The following is a 23,402-nucleotide window of genomic DNA, read 5'->3' as shown; positions in this document are numbered from 1 at the left end:
AGGCGGGTCTGTGGAACACGATCCCATCTAGCAACCGGGCAGGAACCAAGACAAAAATGTTTCCTGAGCTAAGGAGAGCAACACGCAAGGGGCTTTTCCGAGCTGTCAGCGCATTTCTGCAACCGGAAGGACACCTCATACTCTTAGTCACGGGAAACAGAAGAAAAAATCAAATAACATTCTGCAAGTGCAAAGAAGGTTCAAATTCAAATGAAAGGGATATATATATATATATATATATATATATATATATATATATATATATATATATATATATATATATATATATATGTGCAAGGTTACTTCGTTAACTGAAACGCGTCATAGCTGTTGGAAAATAAAGACCTGGCATCCCACAAAACTTTTGGTGTTCGCAACTCTGCTTTCTCGCGCAAACCGGCTGGCAGCGAAAAGGAGTAGAATCAACTGTTTACATATATATATATCGTTCTTTCTTTCGTTCTTTCTTTCAATGCTGTTAAAAAAAAGGTAAACCATGATTTCACAATGACGGTGCTGCTCTTAGAACATTAATCAGTTTCTGATCCGCTCAAATGCTTGGCAGTGGGCGTTGGAAGAGGGGGAAACACAAAGTCTATACAGAGATCATGGAATACTGTCCTTTAGCCACAGGGTTCCTCAGTGCTAATCCAAGATAACGTTCTTGGATTTGTTCTTAATTCCATAGTAGTAAATGTCCCGCCAAAGAAAAGAATCTCAAAAACAGCAGGTGCGACATGCCTGTGACTTTTAGAAAATTGCCGGAGGACAATGTTCCCTTTCTAGTTCAAACAAGAATGCATGTTGTTAAATCTTGAAGTGCACAACGTTTCACTTTTATTTATCAATGAATGCTAATGTGCAACTGATATTATGATGTTTACCTCCTTTCCAGGAATGCCCTCTTGTCCGTTTTCTCCTTTGTCTCCTTGCTCACCCTAGGGACAACAAATGAGTGTTTATTTATTTTAGATATTGTTTTAGAATAGAGCATATCCAAATACACTTACAATATATGTGAAAATAACTTCAGCAGGCAGGAAGTACCATATTTCCTTACGTTGTACTCTAAAACACAACGAATTAAAGGAGGGTTTGTGAAAAGTTCTTAGCAGGTAATTACCAAACCTACAGCCGGAGACCATCCGCCTGCCTCTACAATCATTTCCAAGCTGAGATTGCCACACACATCGGTATACACTTTAGTAGAATATGTAGGAGGGATCAAAGAGAGTGGTGGGAAAATGGGGTGTAATAGTTCTAAATGGGAAGGGTTTAGGGAAACTTAATGAGGAGTTTGGGAGGGACAAAAACCTAAAACAGACTTTGGGACCTGGGAAATGGGATCCCCAGGACCACAAGCAGCTTTGGGAGGGCGGCCACGTGCCCTCTCCCATCAACACATAATTTGGGCACCGGGGATGGGGTCCTTGGGGCTGAAACGGATTGAGGAAGTGGCTGCGGACCCCCTCTCCCTAAAAAAGGCGTTGGACCCCAGAAGATGGGTTCCCAGGGGCTGAAATCTGTCAGGAGAGGGGGAACACACGCGTTCCCTTCCCCCAAAAAATTGCTGTCTCATCCCACCAGGCCCTGACCCTGCCCGGGGGGTGGGGGGTTTATTAAAAAGCTCTTGTTATTTTTATTATTGCTGAGGATTTACAGATTCTCCGGGACCCTATTACCAAGCCTGGGAGGTCAAGGCATTCCTACTTTGCCCCCTTATGTCTTTAAAAAAAACTTTTTTAGGACTCAGGACCAAGTCCCGAGTCCTTAGATGGCTGCCACCACTTCCTGGTTGAGGTGGTGGCAGTCAATCAGATCTCAGCAGGAGATCTGTTGGATCCACGAGGCTTCGCATCCCTAGATATACAAAGTCTTTGAGCATTAATAACTCAAAACATACTGAATGGATTTATTTTAAATCACAAAAAGCACTCTTTCTGTTTCCAAGATCTAGCTTTCTGCCAAATCTGTGCAAATCCGTTCAGCGGTCTAGCAGTAGCTGTGTCTAAAGTACCTATGGAAAAATTAATGGGGAAAACGCATTTTAAGACTTTTTTCTTGGCCCCTGCTTGATAGATCACCCAAAAACGTACCAATCGCAAACTAGTAAAAAAATAGCACTTTTTGGGAAAATTTGGTGGAGATTCATCAATGGCACCAAAGTTATTCAGAAAAGGGGGTGGTGATGAACAGAGTGTCTGAATTAAGCAGACCACTCTTACCCAGTCCAAAGATCAGGGCTTGATCCATCACCGTTATTTAGCTCACTGCCCCATCCCAGCTCAGAACCTGGCTATATGCAAATTAGTCTGTCCCTGGCCCAGTGCATCATGGGAACAGGGCAGACCAAACTACCAAGCCAATTCTTCACCAGAAAGGATACAAGCTACCGGGGACCGGTTTCTGGCATTTCAGCCTCTTCGGCCCGGCTTGCTTGAATCCTGATGGAGCAGTGAGCAAGGGACTCATGTCTGAGTATACCCTGCCACACCTATAGTGGCCAAAAACGATTCAGAAAAGGGGGTGGTGATGAACAGAGTGTCTGAATTAAGCAGACCACTCTTACCCAGTCCAAAGATCAGGGCTTGATCCATCACCGTTATTTAGCTCACTGCCCCATCCCAGCTCAGAACCTGGCTATATGCAAATTAGTCTGTCCCTGGCCCAGTGCATCATGGGAACAGGGCAGACCAAACTACCAAGCCAATTCTTCACCAGAAAGGATACAAGCTACCGGGGACCGGTTTCTGGCATTTCAGCCTCTTCGGCCCGGCTTGCTTGAATCCTGATGGAGCAGTGAGCAAGGGACTCATGTCTGAGTATACCCTGCCACACCTATAGTGGCCAAAAACGATTCAGAAAAGGGGGTGGTGATGAACAGAGTGTCTGAATTAAGCAGACCACTCTTACCCAGTCCAAAGATCAGGGCTTGATCCATCACCGTTATTTAGCTCACTGCCCCATCCCAGCTCAGAACCTGGCTATATGCAAATTAGTCTGTCCCTGGCCCAGTGCATCATGGGAACAGGGCAGACCAAACTACCAAGCCAATTCTTCACCAGAAAGGATACAAGCTACCGGGGACCGGTTTCTGGCATTTCAGCCTCTTCGGCCCGGCTTGCTTGAATCCTGATGGAGCAGTGAGCAAGGGACTCATGTCTGAGTATACCCTGCCACACCTATAGTGGCCAAAAACGATTCAGAAAAGGGGGTGGTGATGAACAGAGTGTCTGAATTAAGCAGACCACTCTTACCCAGTCCAAAGATCAGGGCTTGATCCATCACCGTTATTTAGCTCACTGCCCCATCCCAGCTCAGAACCTGGCTATATGCAAATTAGTCTGTCCCTGGCCCAGTGCATCATGGGAACAGGGCAGACCAAACTACCAAGCCAATTCTTCACCAGAAAGGAAGCTTGTTTCCTTCCCAGTGTAATTGGCTTTTGTAGTCTGGTCTGCCCTGTTCCCATGATGCACTGGGCCAGGGACAGACTAATTTGCATACAGCCAGGTTCTGAAACTGGGATGGTGCAATGAGCTAAAAAACGGTGTTGGATCTAGCCCTGATCTCTTGACTGGGTGAGAGTACTCTGCTTAATTCAGAGACTCTGTCCATCACCACCCCTTGTTGTAAATTATTTTGTCCACCCTAAGCGTGGAAGGGTATACTCAGATGTGAGTCCCTTGCTCATTGCACCATCAGGATTCAAGCAAGCCGGGCCGAAGACGCCTGAAATGGCAGAAACCGGAAAAAAACCCGGAAGCTTGTTTCCTTCCCAGTGTAAGAATTGGCTTTTGTAGTCTGGTCTGCCCTGTTCCCATGATGCACTGGGCCAGGGACAGACTAATTTGCATACAGCCAGGTTCTGAAACTGGGATGGTGCAATGAGCTAAAAAACGGTGTTGGATCTAGCCCTGATCTCTTGACTGGGTGAGAGTACTCTGCTTAATTCAGAGACTCTGTCCATCACCACCCCTTGTTGTAAATTATTTTGTCCACCCTAAGCGTGGAAGGGTATACTCAGATGTGAGTCCCTTGCTCATTGCACCATCAGGATTCAAGCAAGCCGGGCCGAAGACGCCTGAAATGGCAGAAACCGGCCCGGAAGCTTGTTTCCTTCCCAGTGTAAGAATTGGCTTTTGTAGTCTGGTCTGCCCTGTTCCCATGATGCACTGGGCCAGGGACAGACTAATTTGCATACAGCCAGGTTCTGAAACTGGGATGGTGCAATGAGCTAAAAAACGGTGTTGGATCTAGCCCTGATCTCTTGACTGGGTGAGAGTACTCTGCTTAATTCAGAGACTCTGTCCATCACCACCCCTTGTTGTAAACCAAAGTTATTAGCATCACAAAAAATGCACTTCCAATGAAAACACGATCCAAACTGTAAGTGCCCTGTGGCAACCGTCACTGTTGATAGAGATATATACACAAATATATGTATATATGTGTGTGTGTGTATATATCAGGCAACACACATTCTACAACACTGAAAAAGAGACGTGTTTCGGCTGGGTCCCGTTTGCGACCTAAGGTGATATTTACTCGGTATACAGTCCTACCTCTAATTACAAATGGTGCAAACTCAATAGTGTGGAGAGGTGGAGAGTGCAATGTAGAATGGAAATGTCAGGAACTTTATAGAAGTAGCTCACTTCAACTAGCTCTACATTTGAATATTGTAAAATTCGTTTTTATGATTACAGTATATCTCTTCCCCTTTTTTCCCTGTTACTGTTCCTGGTCCTCTATATAATCCTGTAGTCTTTACATACTTTACAGTTTGATTGCATTGCCTAGAAGTTATTCCTAACAGACTTACTTCTTGTCACCCTTTCACTTGTATTCCTTGGCTCTAAGTGTTCTACTGTTTGTCAGTCACACTACAGCATAGAGCTCCTTTATTTGTGCTGAGGCATCATTGCCACCCTCTCACCTTACATTGGGTATCCCAAAGCAAATATACAGACATAGAATGAAGGGTATGGTCACTTATTGTCTTGATAATGACCTTTTCCCCAGGCCAAAACAGATATTATGGCTTGCTGATAAAGATCAAGGTCATTCCAAGGTCTTCTAAAGTCTACACAGTTTATTTGGTGGTCACAACTGATAGTTTGCTCTTGTGTCAGTCTTGCCACCTCTACAATCTCTGTCCTTACAGCCTGTGGTGTCAGTAGAAAGATATGCAGCCAATTAAAGAAAATAAAACAAAACCTACATGTTCTTAGAATTGGAATTGAGTGGATGATCCATGGGGTTGACACCACGTCTCAAAATCCATATTCTAACTGTTTATTCAATAGCCTGTTTTGCATGTTATCAGCCACGTTTCAGTCCATTAGCACTAGGTAATAGTCACATTTGGAGCGAGTGAATTGGTCTGTATAACCTGAAAATGTCATTGCCTGTTATAATTTACATTAAAATGTCTTTTGTTTTTGAATTCCTAAAACGACGAATTATTAACTCTTTTAGTTCTAATCTTTTTGGAACAGTGAAATATACCACATAAGTTAAATTTCCCCTTCGTTTACACAACCAATCAGTTTATAGTCATTCTTTTTTTACTATCATTTGATTAAACTGAGATCGATTCATGGACGTGCAAAAGATTATTATACAGCCAAAGGGATATATAGACATCAGACTTTGCATTAAAACATGTAATACAGTAATGCAAGGACCAATGACATACAGTATGAGAAGAACGTTTTATACTTTCTTTGGACAACTTAACTACTCCAATGTATCTTAAAACACGTAAGTGCATCCTATAAAATAAAAGGCAGCAACGTGTCTAAATATTAACATTTCTAAAAATTTGAGCTAATAATAGGTGCCTTAGGAACAGTGGAGCATGTGCTGGAAGCGTTGAAGTACAGCTGAGTTGAGATCTTTTGATGCCCGCCTAAATCCAGATCCTCCCCTGTTAATGTTAATATTGTACTGAAGGGAAAGAGTTATTGCATGAAAAAGAGCAGATGCCTAGACCAGCAGAGGCTAAAGGAAGCTGGACTGGGAAAAAAAATCAATAGCGGTATGCCCTGCTGCAGTCAACCCTGTAACGATCTCCAGGGGCTGCCAGTGGCCTAAGAAGAGTCGATTAATTATGCCAATCTAATCTCTGTTATTCCAAGATCTAAATTAGAACTAAAATGATATGGAAAGGAGCTCAGTCAAGTAATCCCATTTGTGGCACACAACTCCGATCCGCAGTCTATTTCTCTAGCGGCACCGGCCGGGGTTGCTACAACTAATTAAATATCAAATTTTGCTTCACAAACTGAATTTTCATTTGTTCACTTGAGAAACTGAGGCCTGATAATAAATTAGAAACACTTATTAGGCTGTAAATTTAAAATATCTAAGGATGTCAATTCCCCAGGCACCACAGGCAGTGCAGGCAGGCCTGTACCTCTTCTGAACATGGTTGATAAACATATTTTTTTTTCCCATTCCCGTAACTTATCAGTAAAAGGCTATTCCCTCAGCTTTCCTTTGTACTTACTCACTGGGCCAAAGGGGCAGTGAAAATACTTTTTCCTTGCCTCTGAAAAGCATTAGTTATATTTTTACACCAGCCCTTCTTCCTGTATATCTATATTACAAATCTGTTTCTCCAAATGTCACCGTGATCCATTTCACCTATCAGTCACATTCCGCTTCCTGTTTGCGGACTAGAGTTACAGTATTTGTGAAAGTCATGCATTTTGATTGACAGCTTAAAATGCTGCCACTGCTGCAGAAAACTTGGCACGAGAGTTGGTATTATTTTTCATAATGTCTAGAAATGGCATTGGAGGAGCAACTGAATAGTGAGGTAAAAAGAAAACGAACACAGATTTTGACAATTCGCATCGAGCTCAGTAATGTAAATATTGTGAGTGCCTTACTGTGCCAAATCACGTACGTTATATTTTGACAACACTTTGTAGATTGTAAAAATAGATTTATGATACACAAGATAAAACGTGCTTGGGGTCACACTGACTTCGTGGCTAAAAAGTCCAAAGTCCACTTTTTACAACACACATGAGAATGATGCAGACAGTTCTGTCCTTTCTAGTAAATGGAGGCAAATGCAATTGAAAACTGCAGTAATTCAGTCAAAGGGCACAAAAAACATGATCATGGTACTTATGAAACGCATGATGCACATGTGTGCCTGATATCGCTGTAAGATATGGCGTACAGATATCTTGCTGCGCATCAAGAGACACATTAGCTAGACATATCTATTTATCTGTGCGCTGAAACCTTTCTTACAGACACATGTGCCGAGCAGCTGTTTTATCTTTACATTTCTTGAGATCCCGAACACTATCTTCATAGAATGAAACCAAGTGAGTGAGGCAGCGTTGCTCTCTGCTCTACCGCAGAAGAAATTGCCACTGGATCTGGTGCTTCTGTGGGTCGACTGTGTCCTGGGTCCTTCTGTCACCTCCATAGACAGGTTGATAGGAGAATGAACTTGTTTCTTATTCAATTTCCTCTCTACTAGTCACAACAGTGATACTAACATTAAACCTTGGGCACTAGTTTAAATCAGAAGTCCTTGAGCCCATCTTTGCAGTAGAGGTCAAGTATCTTCTCTCTTCTAGCCGGGCATTCCTAAGTGTTGCTTTTCCTCAGGTCCAGGCTAGTCTCAAATGTCTCTCCCTTGTGCAGGGGGTTTCGAACGGGGGTGGATAATTCCAGAAACTATGCTCCTCTACCCAAGTCTAGAGTGACACATCATCACTCCACCCCTGGCCCAACACTGCTGCACACCATATTGGCCATTTACAAGATGACTCCTTCAAGTGGTTTGTTGAAAGACTTTCTCCAAGTCCCTAAGCCCTGTCCCTAACTGCTAGAGATTCCTGGTTTATGCCCTCCAAAACTCCAAAGGACAGGCCCTCCTGTGACTGGCTCCAGAGGTCTGTTCACCCTGCTTTGTCTCTGTGACTTTAAGCCTTCCCCGGCCAGGTGCAGTGTGAAATTAATCACATGCAGATTTCTTCCCCACCATTTCTTCTCCCAGGGGCAGCCCTACTTATTGGCAAATGGCCCTATTCTGTGAGGAGACTTCTGATCCTGCAGGTGGACATCAGAGTGATGGACCTGCTCCAGTAGGGTAATTCATATGCCAAAATCTAATTTGGAGCGGAGTCAGAAAAAAGTGATACATTTTGGTGTGCCTCATGTGGAAATTAATGTCAGATCTTCAATAGAAATTATTTTGCTATAGGAGTGGTGCATCATGGTAGTCACTTGACCTAACTATAGCAAAAATGTACTTTGGTTCAAATTCCAACCACAGTGTACAATAAAGTGTGTCACCTACATACTTCAGTGAAGTACTGCAGATGTATATACTCACATTATGAAGGCCCACTCATATTATAATGCCTGCACAGGTCACCATCAATCCATGAAGGGACCCCTCTGCAAAAGGCTATCTGTGTGCAGATACTGGACTGAGCTAAATCGTAGTCTCACACGCTCAGCACATACACCTGTACACACATGTTTGTGTGCAACTGTTAGAAATGGGGGGTTCTAGTTGGCAATTGTTTGCACCTCTGTCCAAGTAGGGACCCTTATTCCTAGTCAGGGTAAGGGGTATACACTTCTAAAATAACCCCTGCTCACCCCCTTGGTAGCTTGGCATGATCAGACAGGCTTATCTCAGAGGCAGTGTGCACATCATTTGTGCATGCATAGAGTAACACAGTGAAAACACCACAAACAGACACAACACCAGTTTAGAAAAATAAGCAAAATTGTATCAAAACCAACAAGACCAAATCTGACAAAAATCCAACATACAATACTGTAAAAATAGTGACTTTGCAAGATAACCTTCAAAATGCATAAATAGCTAAAAAACACACAAGGTAGGTCCGTCCGGGGTCCACTGAGATGCTGAAAATGTCTAACAGTTCCAGCCAACAGTGTTGGTACGAGCCAGCTAAAGCCTCAACAGACTCATAGACAGTACGTTTTTTGTTGCAGCCGATCCCGATGGTATGAGTAGGTCGGGGCAAGCTTCGTGGTTGCTGTTAAGTGAAGCGGTGCAGGGTTCGGTGCCCTCATGGCATGGTGCAGCCAGCGGCTCGATGACGGTTGTTCAACGGTGTCAGTAAGGCCAAGGTTTGCGTTGTGGAATGAGGTGGTGCTCGATGGGATACTGGAAGGTCATGAAGCAGGCAATGGATCCGGTCTTTGCTTGGGTCAGTCAGTGACAATGTCGGTGACGTCCGGGCAGAGTGAAGCGGGGAGGTCTGGAGTGGGGTGCCCACAGGAAGTGGTGCAAGCAACGGCTCGGTGATGGTCACCCAGAGGCATCGGTGAGACCAAGGATGTGGTGCGAAGTGCAGCTGTGCCTTCGGGACACGGAACCAGCGTCTGACTCAGGTGTAGAGTTGGCTGCTCTGTCGTCAAGCTGTTCCAGAGCGGGTGCCCACAAGGATGGTGGAGTCTGCTGTTCCTGAGACTTCTTGAACCGGAGGCAAGATCTACTCCCAAGCCCTTGGAGATAGTTTCTCAAGCAGGATACACACACAGTTCCTTTCCTTGGCAGGAACAGCTACTGCAGGGCAACCACAGTCAGCACAGAGCAAAGGGGCCATACTCCTCCTCCAGTTTTTTCCAGCTCTTCGCCTTGGCAGAGGTTCCTCTTGAAGCCCAAAAGTGATCAAAAGTTCAGGGGTCTGGCCTCCACTTTTTATAGCACAAAATCCTTTGTTTATTGGAGGCAGAGAGTCCGTTCTCAGCAAAACCAGTTCTGTACTCTCTGGCCCCGCTTCCTGGCAAGAGGTGGAGACAGCATTGTCCATGGCAGAGCAGGCCCTTTCTGGTGTGAAAGAAATCTCCTCCCCGTACTCTGAATGCAGCTCAGGTCAATTCAGCCCAGCCCTGACTCACCCTGGAAAGGCAGAACACACCTAACTCCCCCCCAAGTGGATGTCTGAAAAGACTGCACAACCCCAGCCCCAGTCACTCCAAAGACAGACGGTCAATACACAACCCTAGCAGAGGCACACTGGATGGCTAAGAAAGAAAAATACGTACTTTCTAAAAGTGGCATTTTCAAACCCTGAATGTAAAAATCATCCTTACTAAAAGATGCCTTTTAAGATTCTGAGTTCAGGCATACTAAACTTCATTCCCCTATCTTGTTTCCATTCACAGTTATAAGATGTTATAAGTAAACTGCCCATTCTATTCTATGGGACAGATAACCTTGCAATAGTGAAAATCAAAATTGGCAGTATTTCACTATCAGGGCATGCCACACGCATCAGGGCATGTCCTACCTTTCACATAATATATCCTACCTTTCACATACTATGCACCCTGCCCACAGGGGTACCTTGGGCCTGCCTTCGGGGTGACTCATATGTAAGAAAAGGGAAGGTTAGGGCCTGGCAAGTGGGTGCACATGGCAGTATTATACTGCAAATAGCCGCTGCAGTGGCAGGCCTGAGATCCATTTGCAAGGCTGCTTGTGTGGATGGCACAATCTGTGCTGCAAGCCCACTGGGGTGAATGTATGACATTGTCTGCATTCTGTCCATCAACTGTTGATTTTGCATTTGTCACCCAAGTGGGACGGGTATGCTCAGACGTGAGTTCCGTACTCTCCATGCCACTGGAATCAAGCTATCCTGGCTGATGAGGGCTGAAAGCCCGAAACCGGTCCTAGGATGCTTGTTTCCAGTCCAGGGAGGACCTGGCTTGGCAGTTCGGGCTGGACTGTTCTGTGGTAAATAAATAAATAATACCCTATTTTTGAGTGCATGAATGAATAACAGATAGCTCAATAAAATAAGAGTCAAGATTCGAGGTAGTGGGAGTTTTGCAGGTTTATTACAGCATAAAGGACAGGATCAGGACAACCTGCATGGGAACAGAATGGCAAGGCCCGGCAGGGGGGCCGGATTGGACTAGCGTGGCCCGGCAGCTGCCGGGGACAGGATCTGGAATGGCTAGCTCTAACTTTTAATAACAATACATGAGCATATATACATAACGCAAACACATAGCATTACATTGCAGTGGGCGTAGCAGTGGGTGGAGCAGTAGGTGTGACGCGTAGCAGTCGCGAAAGATAAGGGCGAAAGTAGGTGTAACTGGGTGTAACAGGGCGTATACATAGACATGTGATGCAAACGTAACAGAATATGTCATGAATGGGGCGGAAACATTGGAGGGGGCTACCTAAGGAGCCGGGACCTCTAACCTGGTGGTGCGCGCAAACTGGCAATGACGTATTACTAGGAGAAGCTGGGGGCTATGAACTCTGTGCTAGGAGCAGAGACTGAAGTCTGGAGGGTCGGAGCGACATGTACCTAAACCCTATCTAGTATCTGATGTTTAGGGAACATGTTGATATAAACTAGAAGTCAAGAGGGGAAAGGCTAACAGACTCTAAGACTGGAGCATGCATTATTCTACATGTAGTGCGTGATGAAGAATATTAAATGACCATTAAATACAGTATTTCTCTAACATGGAGCCCTGAAGGCTAGACAATGACGGAAACTATTGATGCGATTCAGTAGCTTTAGGAATGCAGGGAAGGAGGGCTGAACTGATAACTGGACTCATAACATACTCTTGGCAGACTCAGAGGCTGAGCCAGGCTGAACCGGGCACTGCAAGGCAGGAAGTAAGTGAAGGGTCGAGGATACAGGTGGGGGCTGTATCGCTCCTCAGCGAGGTTTCAGGAGACAGGAGCTGAATCTGGTGTCCAGGCCCTTTTGAGGCCTAGAAACGGGAACTTTACAATGAAATAACGTGCACACTGAGAAACGTGGCAACGTAGCTTTACATAGGCCTTATATACGTAGTATTCACGAGAACTGGAAACTGACATACTAGAGGTGGACACAACTATAAGTGCGTCTTGAATCGAACATGGGGAATGCACATGCATATTTAATCATGCACACATAACATATGATGGATGACACGTAGGGACACAGAACATGGCAAAATTTACTTTTCCACATTCCCTCCTTGTCACTACGCTTCCATCAGGAAACATCAATATTCATGATACCATCTATCATTTCATACAGTATCATTTGCTCATCTCGAATTCTCTTGGAACGGGATTTAGAACGGGACTTGGGACTAGGAGTTATACTAGGAATACAGGATGTAGCACACATGCCGCAAATCGCAGGGCCACATTGTATACAGAGGCAGCAGCTGAATATGATCGCTACTGCTATACCTAGAAAGGACAAGACATTCCATCCCCAGGCGGAAATTATACCCCAGAGCCAACCGGACCATGTCCAGGTGCCTGGATTTTGGTGGATCAGATGGGCAATTTTATGGAGTCTGGTTATAGCGGAATAGACAGACGGCGCGTTATTTGGAATGAAAATGCAGCAACTAGATCCGATGACTCTACAAGCCCCGCCCCTATCGGCCAGTATGACGTCAAGGACGAGACGATTTTGCAAAACTACAAATCTCATAGCAGATTGCTCTTCAGTTAGGTTACCTAGAGCAGAGGCAGTCTCATTTACTACAGCTTCAAGGGTTCTGGTTAATCTACGGATTAACTTACTATTCTGGACAGGGCCTATAAAGAAGAAGAAACCTCTATTGAAATCTGTATACTGTTCTAGAGCAGTTTCAGTATAATCGACAATTGGGGACTCGATCTCCCTTCTATGTCTAATGTGTACTAGATGTGTGTTTCTATGATAATCAGATGGGGCTAGGAAAACAGGTGGCAGTAGGAAGGCAATGTAACAGGTTCCCTCCCAATCGAGGGGCAGACGAACATATGCGGTCTGACCACAAATAAAATATGAATGACGTGAAGCTTTGAAAATAGATTTCCCACTGTCATTATACTTGACAATAGTAGTACAATCACTATGTCCTACATGTACAGAACCATTATTTCGGACACATAATTCGCCTTTGACTGGTAGTACTGAAATAGCGGGTAAGTCTGGAGTAGTATCAGACTGAACATTCAGGACCATAAAATTCGACGAATAGTTACCTAAATTGTAAACTTCATTCTCTAGATCTAACCCGGTTCTGTGGGGAAGACCTTGCTTGTCTGGGAAACATGTACTGTTAAGAAAAGACATATCTGTTGAGGATGACGTTAACGTGGACCATGCTCCACACGAACCATTATGTGAAAAAGGATAAGGAAAGAGTGGCAGAACTCCCTTCGGTGTCTGGAAAGGGGGGAGTCGACCACACACCCAACAATTAGTGGCATTGCTGGTCTGGTGTGAGTAATGTAACATGCGGATAAAGGAGTTATTACGCATAGCGAGGCGGTAAGAGAGTTCATGAGGGGGCAGATCACTAAACGTGTGCTCTGCTGTAACATCGGAAGACTTATTTACATGTGAAACTGGGAAACACAAGAAAAATGCATAACTGGTGCAGGAAATCATAATGCTGAGAAATAATATGAAACATAGAAAAACGATACATCGAATTGAGTTTTGACTAACTCTCTCACTATGGGGGTCTATTTTATACATGTCAGAAACAGTCTAACCGTTTCACCTAGGGGAGGACTTAGACAATCAAACTGGCTGACTTAATTTACTAGACCGTAGTTTCTGTTTATACTCCTGCTGCGGAGTTTTCTCTAACAGGGGGGGTTTTGAATCAATGTCATTTGCGGGACAGTCCTTGAGAACAATGCTTTGGCAATCCTTCAAATCCTGGGAAATGTTCTTAAAGACGGGTTTCAGTCCATTAAATTGTTTTATATGAGAAAGGTGCACCCAGCCTTTGCGTCCTTCCAACTTCACGGCTGTACGGGTGGTGAGGAGGACTTGTCGGGGCTCCTTCCAGCGAGGCTCCAGCGGACTTGATCTGTCAAAATTCCTCACCATCACCATGGATCCTGGAACGATTTCATGCGGTGCCACCTCGGTATTGTCTGGAAATGCGGCGGCAACCTGTGAACGACATGAGTTGAGGGCAGACATCAAGGAAGCTAGGTAATCTGTCAGCATATTACTTGAAACATCGGTAATACTTCGGGGTCTAGGAGTACCCCACATATTTGGGGGGCGGCCGAAAACGACCTCGTACGGGGACAGACCTGATCTGGAATGTGCGACCATGCGCATGTAAAATAGAGCAACTGGCAGAGCTACTAGCCAGTCCACACCTTTCTCCTGACAAACTTTGGCGATGCGGATTTTCAGGGTCTGATTATGTCTCTCAACGAGACCGGCTGCTTCAGGATGGCGTACACAATGGAACTTCCACTGGTATCCTAACAAAAGGGAAACGTGCTTCATTAACTCTGAGGAGAATGGCTGGCCGTTATCAGAATATACGACTCTAGGGAGTCCATAACGAGGGAAGAATTCACGAACCAACTGCTTGGCAGTGGTCGTGGCTGTGTAATCTGGGACTGGATATGCTTCTGTCCACCTGGACAAAGCGCATACAACTACAAGAACATACTTGAAACCTCGACATCGCTCCATCTGAATATAATCCATCTGGAGGACTTCAAAAGGGTGGTCAGGGGGCTGGAATCCACCTTGTTCCACCGGGACACTTTTACCTGGATTGAACTGACAACATATCATACAGGTACGGACTTTCTGCTTGGCTGCAGCTCGTAAATGCTTGTTGAACCATATGTTCTGGATACTGTCTATCATTGCTTTTTCTCCTAAATGTGCTGGACTATGTGCGGTATTGATAATGACTTGAACCATAGAGTCGGGGAGAAACCATGTGGCTCTACCCTTCGTTAACCATCCTTGATCTGTCTGGACCCCTCCTTGTTCGGACCATTTCTTGATTTCATCGGGAGTAGCATGTAACTGGATATCTATGACATCTTGAGTAGGGTCCTTAACTGTCATACATGTAGTCGGATCTGGAGTATGTGTCATGTTAACTGGAATGTCTGGAGTCTGGGCTGTAAGCTTGGCTGTGCGATCTGCTAGATCGTTACCCTGGGAAATAATGTCAGTGACTTTCGTGTGTGCCTTGCATTTCATGATGGCAATGGATGTCGGTAAATGTATTGCATCTAATAGAGCTTGGATAAGGAGACCATGCTGAATCTTGGTTCCATGAGAAGTCATGAAACCTCTCTCCTGCCAGAGCACTCCAAAGTCGTGTACGACTCCAAATGCGTAGCGTGAATCTGTGTAAATATTAACTTTCAGGTTCTTGGCGTGTATACAGGCTTGTGTCAGAGCAACTAGCTCTGCTGCTTGAGCGGACAGAGTGTCAATACGGTGTGTCTCTATAACTTCAGTGTCAGTAGTCACTGCATACGCGGCGACTAGATCTCCTGTACTGGTTCTCATACATGAACCATCCACATAAAGTGTCAGGTCGGGATCTGGTAATGGAATATCTGTCAGATCTTGTCTTGGCTTTGTCGTAATGTTAACTACTTCCACACAGTCGTGTGTGTCAGGAATCGAATTAACTGATGGTAACAGTGTAGCAGGGTTCAGAACGTTGCAGCGTCTGATTTCTATGTGTGGCTGGAACAGTGTCAATTCATAACCTGTTAAACGTGCAATTGTCAAGTGCTGAGTTTGTGTTCGGTTTAAAAGAACTTCCACTGAGTGTGGAACTTGTACTGTCAGGGAGTGTCCTAAAACTATGGAATCACTTTGCCTAATAGCTAGTGCTGTGGCTGCAACTGACCTGAGGCACGCAGGCAACGCCTGGGCGACTGGATCTAATGTGCTCGAAAAATAAGCACATGGCTTGTATTGTCCTGCTTGATCTTGTGTGAGAACAGATAATGCTGTACCTTCACGTTCTGTGACGAAAAGTGTAAAAGGCTTACTGTAGTTCGGTGTGGCTAGAACTGGAGCCTGGCATAAAGCTTTCTTTAACTCGTTGAAACTAAATGTATGTTCAGATGTCCAAGGGAGGACAGTCGATGCGGCTGCCTCCTGTGTCGTTAACTGTATCAGTGGCTTGGCTAGAAATGCATACTGAGGAATCCATTGTCTACAATAAGAAGTAAGGCCAATAAAGGCACGTACCTCCTTCTGGGTCTTGGGCTGAGGAAGACTCGCTATTAACTGGATACGGTCTGGTGTCAACTGCCTACCCCTCTTGGACAGTAAGTGTCCTAAGTATACCACTTGCTGGACACAGAATTGAAGCTTCGAAGGGGACACCTTGTGCCCCATCTCGGCTAGGAAATACAGAACCGTTAGTGACGCTCGCTCGCAGTCACGTTCGGAACGGGCTGTGATCAGTAGATCATCGACATACTGGAGCAGGGCAGTGTCAGTTGGCATGTGAACATTATCAAGTTGTCTCTTAAGTGCTTGACTGTAAATACTAGGACTTTCTGTGAAACCTTGAGGAGCTCGTGTGAACATATAGCTCCTTCCATTTAAACAGAATCCGAAAAGAAACTGGCTGTCTGGATGAATTGGAACACTAAAAAATGCATTCTTAAGGTCGATTACAGTAAAGAACGTGGCTTCGGAATCAATGGCTGTCAATAGGGAAGAGATGTCTGGGACAACTGGGTACTGAGGAATAATACATTTATTAAGTTCTCGTAGGTCGATCACTAATCGATATACTGGGGGTGCATTTGGATCAGTACGTTTCATGACTGGAATGATCGGAGAATTGCATACGTTGGAGTCAGTTTCTACAACTACTCCTTGAGCGATGAGCTCGTCAATAATTTTGGATAAGGCTGCTACAGCCTCAGGTGGCAATCTGTACTGTCTGATTCGTGGTAACACTACACCTGGTTTGAGAGTCACGCGATGGGGTGTGATTTGCATGTACCCTACATCAGTTGGACCTTGCGCCCATAAATGCTGCGGAACATTAGACAATCTGGGATCAAAATCACGTAAAACATAGTGACCCTTAAAGTCACGTAGGAACAGACGTATTCCCTCTGGGGAACAACATATAACTGCACCTAACTCTTTCAGTGTTTTAATGCCTAATAGATTTTCTGGACATGACTTAGTAAGTAACAGATCAGTAGTACGGGACAATGGACCTACTTCTAGAGTGACTGGCTTTGATATTTCATTTATAATGGGTTTTCCTGAAAATCCAAGGGAAACATTTCTAGAGCCTGAGAGCGGAGCCCCTGGAACTTCGGCGTGACTAATTGTGGTCCTACTTGCCCCTGTATCAATCAAAAACTTTCTGTCTTTCCCTAATACTTGACTATGAACATAGGGACCTTCTTGATCTACAGGTATCTCAATGAGAGGCAAGCCTACCTCCCTCTCTAGGCTGTTTCATGAATATGGCTGATACTCTGGATACTCGGACTGTGCATACTGGTACATCTGCTGTGTGACATGCTGTGTTGCAGCAATAGGCTGCGGTACTGTAACTGTCTGTTGTGCATTCTGTGGCTGAGGAGTCTGTGAAACTTGCTCTTGCCTAGGCGGACGTGGTCTTTCTTTTGTTTTACCGGTAGCTATGTTGTGTTTCAGAACTGCACACTCGTTTATAAAATGACCTGGCTGTTTACAATAATTGCAATTCCCTTTAACGGGAGCTGCAGGATGACTGGCTTGATTCGGACCCCTCTTCTGACTGTCTTGAGGAACGGATTGTGCAACTAGTACTTTCATTTTCGTGTCTTTCATACGTTTTCTCTCGTGTTCTTGTTCTTCTCTGATTCTATTCTGGTGGTACTGGAGCATCTGGAGCATCTGGGACGGAGTATTAGCTTGCCAGGTGCTTTCGACTTTCAAAACTCGATTTTTAATTGGTGGACTTGAATTCTCGACTAATTTAGTAACAAAGAGATGAGGGTATGACTCGCTACTTGTCTTGAGGCCACTATTGATGCTAAAGCATTTTTCAAACCTAGAATAAAAATCACTAATGTCTTCTTCTTGTTTCTGTTTACAGGCTGAGATTGCATCCCAGTATTCCTTTTTCGTTGTTAACAATCTGGGTAAAACCTGAATCAATAATTCTGGTAATTCTTTACATTTTTCTCCTAGACCGGTACCTGGTACACGTGACTTATCTTCAGCTTCTAGAACTGCCCAATCTATCTTTTTCTCTCCCACCTCCCATTCTTTTTCCTTTAGCTTTTCATACACCCCTGCGGGCAACAGGACCTTTAACATTTTAATGATATCTGGGTAAGTGTATTCTCCCATACGGAGCATGTCTTTTAATTCTCTATGGAACCCTGCTGGATCTTTATCATGACAGGGAATTAATTTCTTCATTTCGAGGAGTTCCATCTTTGTAATCGGGGTGTAAACAAACACTCGTTGCATTTCACCGTCCTCTGTCTTAACTGGATGCACTTCTCGTAACGGGTTCTGTCTTTCCATGTAAAATGGTTTACTTTCTGGGGGTGAGACATGAACAAAATGCGGGTTCAGAAACGTTCTATATTTGTGGCGCTGTTCTAGAATGACACTAATTAAATCGGTACCTAAACCTCTCCATCTATACTGGAGTAACTCGTTCAGGATATCGTGTAACGGACCTGGATCAGAGTGCTGACCCTCATACAAAGTAATGAGGTGCTGGATCATATACATACCCACCAGTCGCTGCTCGGCTGGGGGCAATTTCAGAAACATTTGTGCCACTATTTCGTCTGGAAAAGTGGTAGAATCAGTAATCCATCGGACTGCTGATCGGGCTAGTTCTTGTTCATGCATGGTACTTAATTCACTGTAACCGATTCGTGATTTCAGAATGTGATCGGTAGCTTGGAACACTTGTTCTAGGGAACCTTGTTCTGGTGCTGAATGATGGAAAATAGACTTGTGTTCTAGGCGTAAATGGCGATCTGGAAATCTAGATTTTCCTACATACGCTATCCTGGCGGTATTCTCGTCGTCTTCCTCTTCAGGATCAGAGTTACTTTCTTTCTCGCTTACTTGTGCTGCTTTACGTTGTTCGTGTATCTTTATTATTTCTCTACGGATTTTCTTGTACATACTCTCCATAGCACCGACGGTCTTGTGCTTACCCTCGGCTATATTATCACTCCACTTTGTCAGGATTTTCATTTCGGCCTGATCTTTAGACGGGTAATCTTGTTCTCTTATTAGACAGTTAATTAGAAACTTTAATATCATGAGCTGGATCTCGGCTTTCCTTTGAGACATGGCCTCACTAATACTTTCTGGATCATCCCCTGTACGGATGAAACGATATATTCTGTCTAGATCTTCTTTCATATTCGGTAAGGTGACTAGATACTCGGCCACCTTTCTTACGCGGAATGAATATAAAACCATATTATCCTCGCCTGGGACTGGATCATAGCCGCATTCGGCAAGGGACTTTCTTATTTCTGCTACAGTCTGATGTCTGGGCGTACGCTGTGACGCTTGTGCATGTAATTCGGCTGTCGTTAAACGTTTGTGTGGCGGCGGGGTTTGAGGAGTACCTCCCCCTGCGGCCCCTAAACTAGAGTCGTCTACTAAGGCTCTTCGTCCTGGCAGAGTGGGAAATGGAAATGTAGGCTGGACTTGTATGGTGGGCTGGACCGGGGGTACCGTAGCAGGTACTGCATGGGGTGCCCCGGTATCTGGAGGAGCGGGGTGTGCCTGATTTACTGGGACTGGCGGAGCGCGAACAGGATTTGCATATTCTGGGACTGTGTCGTCCAAGTAGGACGAAATAAAAATATCAGCTGCGGTCGGTTTGTGACGTAGCTTGGTCGGAACTAATGGTGGCGGAAAGTTGCTAGATGTCTCCGGGGTCGCTTTTGGCAAGCCCTCGGCAAGAAGAGGGTACATACCCTTAATAAGGGCATTCCTCTGTCTGTCTCTCTGTTCAGTTTTGACTTGTTCACCTATCTCGATTAATTCTTTTTCTTGGGCTCGCTCTTGGGATTCTCTACTTAATTCTGACTTTCTGATTTCTTTTTCGGTTCTTTTATGAGCTTCTTTGCGCCATAACTCAATGGCATCTTTCTGTGATTGTCTGGCTTTCTTTTTCCATAATGCCTCTTCTACTCGCATGATGCATTCGGCATCCCACGTACCTGATACGGGCCATCTATACTTTTCTTCTAACTGTTTGGTATACTCTACCCATAAATCTAGATACAATATGGCGCTTATGCCATGCTTCTGATACATAAAGTGACCTGGACTGTCCCTGGGCGGGACGGGAACTGCTGCTTCCAGCAGACCCTTTCTAGTTTTCAACTGACGTAACTTGGAAAATATGGGCATGACTGAACTGTAATCTAGACACAATACAATACACAATGAACACGATACTTATTCCCCATTCATACCACGACATTGAAATACATGAAAAACATTTAAAGTAACAGTTCGAACAGAATACTACCTGGAAATACTGAGAACAGAACACATAAATTTTCTCGAGAACAGAAACTGACTAGAACAGAAACTAGATGCACTGCTGGAACAGTACGAAACTTACCGGTCTCATAAAGAGACACGTCAGGACCCGCATCCACCGAAGTGGACACTTCGTTTGTGGGACTGTGTACCACCAACCCACAGACCAGAGTCAATTAAATTGACCCTGTCTAGATACCACCCCAGTAACGGTACTCACCGGGCAGCAAGAACAGAAGGCCTCGGACTGGACTGGACTGCTACGACGACGGACGACGAACTTCGGACTTCAGTTACGGGTGGACCTCCGGATACCTCGGACTCTTGGCTTGGGCTCTGGTCGGGACTCGCCGCGTTCCTCCACCATCTCGTCTGGATGCTGGACCGCCTCCTCCGTCTCCTCCGTGGGCCTGAGGGATACTTGAGCAGAAATATCTGCCACTGCGCAGAAGAGTTCCGTCACGACTGCAGAGGGTCAGGGGGTCGGCGTGGCTTCACCGACGCGTGGGGAAAGGGCAAGTCCCTGTTCGGGCGCAATTATGTGGTAAATAAATAAATAATACCCTATTTTTGAGTGCATGAATGAATAACAGATAGCTCAATAAAATAAGAGTCAAGATTCGAGGTAGTGGGAGTTTTGCAGGTTTATTACAGCATAAAGGACAGGATCAGGACAACCTGCATGGGAACAGAATGGCAAGGCCCGGCAGGGGGGCCGGATTGGACTAGCGTGGCCCGGCAGCTGCCGGGGACAGGATCTGGAATGGCTAGCTCTAACTTTTAATAACAATACATGAGCATATATACATAACGCAAACACATAGCATTACATTGCAGTGGGCGTAGCAGTGGGTGGAGCAGTAGGTGTGACGCGTAGCAGTCGCGAAAGATAAGGGCGAAAGTAGGTGTAACTGGGTGTAACAGGGCGTATACATAGACATGTGATGCAAACGTAACAGAATATGTCATGAATGGGGCGGAAACATTGGAGGGGGCTACCTAAGGAGCCGGGACCTCTAACCTGGTGGTGCGCGCAAACTGGCAATGACGTATTACTAGGAGAAGCTGGGGGCTATGAACTCTGTGCTAGGAGCAGAGACTGAAGTCTGGAGGGTCGGAGCGACATGTACCTAAACCCTATCTAGTATCTGATGTTTAGGGAACATGTTGATATAAACTAGAAGTCAAGAGGGGAAAGGCTAACAGACTCTAAGACTGGAGCATGCATTATTCTACATGTAGTGCGTGATGAAGAATATTAAATGACCATTAAATACAGTATTTCTCTAACATGGAGCCCTGAAGGCTAGACAATGACGGAAACTATTGATGCGATTCAGTAGCTTTAGGAATGCAGGGAAGGAGGGCTGAACTGATAACTGGACTCATAACATACTCTTGGCAGACTCAGAGGCTGAGCCAGGCTGAACCGGGCACTGCAAGGCAGGAAGTAAGTGAAGGGTCGAGGATACAGGTGGGGGCTGTATCGCTCCTCAGCGAGGTTTCAGGAGACAGGAGCTGAATCTGGTGTCCAGGCCCTTTTGAGGCCTAGAAACGGGAACTTTACAATGAAATAACGTGCACACTGAGAAACGTGGCAACGTAGCTTTACATAGGCCTTATATACGTAGTATTCACGAGAACTGGAAACTGACATACTAGAGGTGGACACAACTATAAGTGCGTCTTGAATCGAACATGGGGAATGCATATGCATATTTAATCATGCACACATAACATATGATGGATGACACGTAGGGACACAGAACATGGCAAAATTTACTTTTCCACAGTTCCCATGGGACACAGGGTCAAGACTGATTTGCATATGGCTGGGTTCAAACTAGAATTGCATGGTGAGCAAACAAATGATGGATTTAGGCCCAGATCTCTGTACTGGGGTGAATGTATGACATTTTTCTGCATTCTGTCCATCAACTGTTGTTTTTGCGCAAGCCCACTAGCAGCATTTGGTTTACAGGTCCTGGGCACACATGGTGGGACTTAGCAGTAAATCAAATAAGCCAATTGTGGACACACTAATCTATAACAACAATTTACAGTGGGAGCACTTGCACCTTGGCACTGAACAGCAGCAGCAAAGTGCCCAAATCATCTAGACCAGAAAAAACGAAGTCCAACACACAGTAAACCACAGGAGGCAAAGGCAAAAAATATAGGGGAAATCCACACCAAGGCTGCCAGGTCTAACAGCAACTAACACAGAACATATTACTCTAGCTGTGCAGAAGTGGGCATAGTCTTAAAAAGTAAACACTGTTGGTTAGCAATCCCAATCCACTTTACAGAGCCTACAGTGTTACTTGGGTGATAAGACTCACTCTGGGCCAACGCAATGAAAAAACTGGGAAAACATATTAGTAAGGACACTGCAGTACAAAAGTTGGGGGAAAATCGTCTTCCCTTAGAAAGAAAAACATTGTTACAAATAGAAAGCAGTGTCTGCTGGGGGAGAGGATAAACAATATTATGATGCAGCAGTAGTAGTCATTATTGGCCATTTGCGGGCCCTTCGTACAGTGCACCTTGTCTGTGATCATCTACCATTATACTGTCAGTCACGATCCTGATGGGACAAGAAGTAAGAATAACAACAATAACAAAGAACAAAAAACATGGATTTAGGGAGAGGGGAGGGAGCTTAGGGAGGGGGACAAAATACTGTCCCTTAATTCAATGGTTTGGGGAGGAAGGAAAGACACTGAGGAACCGGTGAAACAGAACGGAGGGCAGGGTGGCAAGCTGGGAGCCCAGGAGGAGTTAGAAGCCTAACAAAGGTTTGGGTCCCTAGAGGTCAGGAGCTGTGGTTCCAAACTGTTCAGAGCGTAGTCAGTCTAGCGCTAACGATGAGGATGATGAGGACATTGCAGAGGACGAGAAAGGTGACACCACCCTAGGGCTGTGGGCCCACATCAAGTGTTGGGTGGTGGGTGTGAAGGGGAATGATGAGAAGGAGGTGAGGGGGAGCGAGCCCAGGATCATCCCTCCTATATGTCATGCATCAGGGCCTGGGTAGTGTGGTCGCAATCAGCCAGGAAGGGTTCCAATATATGAGTA

At 45.0% G+C, this 23,402-nt stretch overlaps 1 protein-coding gene across 2 annotated transcripts in view; it reads right to left on the bottom strand.

Moving 5' to 3' along the window:
• The window catches only part of COL19A1 (collagen type XIX alpha 1 chain), a 2,464,374-nt gene that overhangs the window by 1,207,470 nt on the left and 1,233,502 nt on the right, over positions 1-23,402 (bottom strand). For both annotated transcript variants that reach the window (XM_078648013.1, XM_078648014.1), the window contains exon 13: positions 885-938. In XM_078648013.1, the coding sequence (XP_078504139.1) occupies positions 885-938 (54 nt within the window). The remainder of the gene's footprint in view (positions 1-884; positions 939-23,402) is intronic.

This window comes from Lissotriton helveticus, chromosome 6 (assembly GCF_964261635.1).
Source record: "Lissotriton helveticus chromosome 6, aLisHel1.1, whole genome shotgun sequence".
NCBI classification, from domain to species: Eukaryota; Metazoa; Chordata; class Amphibia; order Caudata; family Salamandridae; genus Lissotriton; species Lissotriton helveticus.
This window is presented reverse-complemented; position numbering and strand designations above follow the sequence as displayed.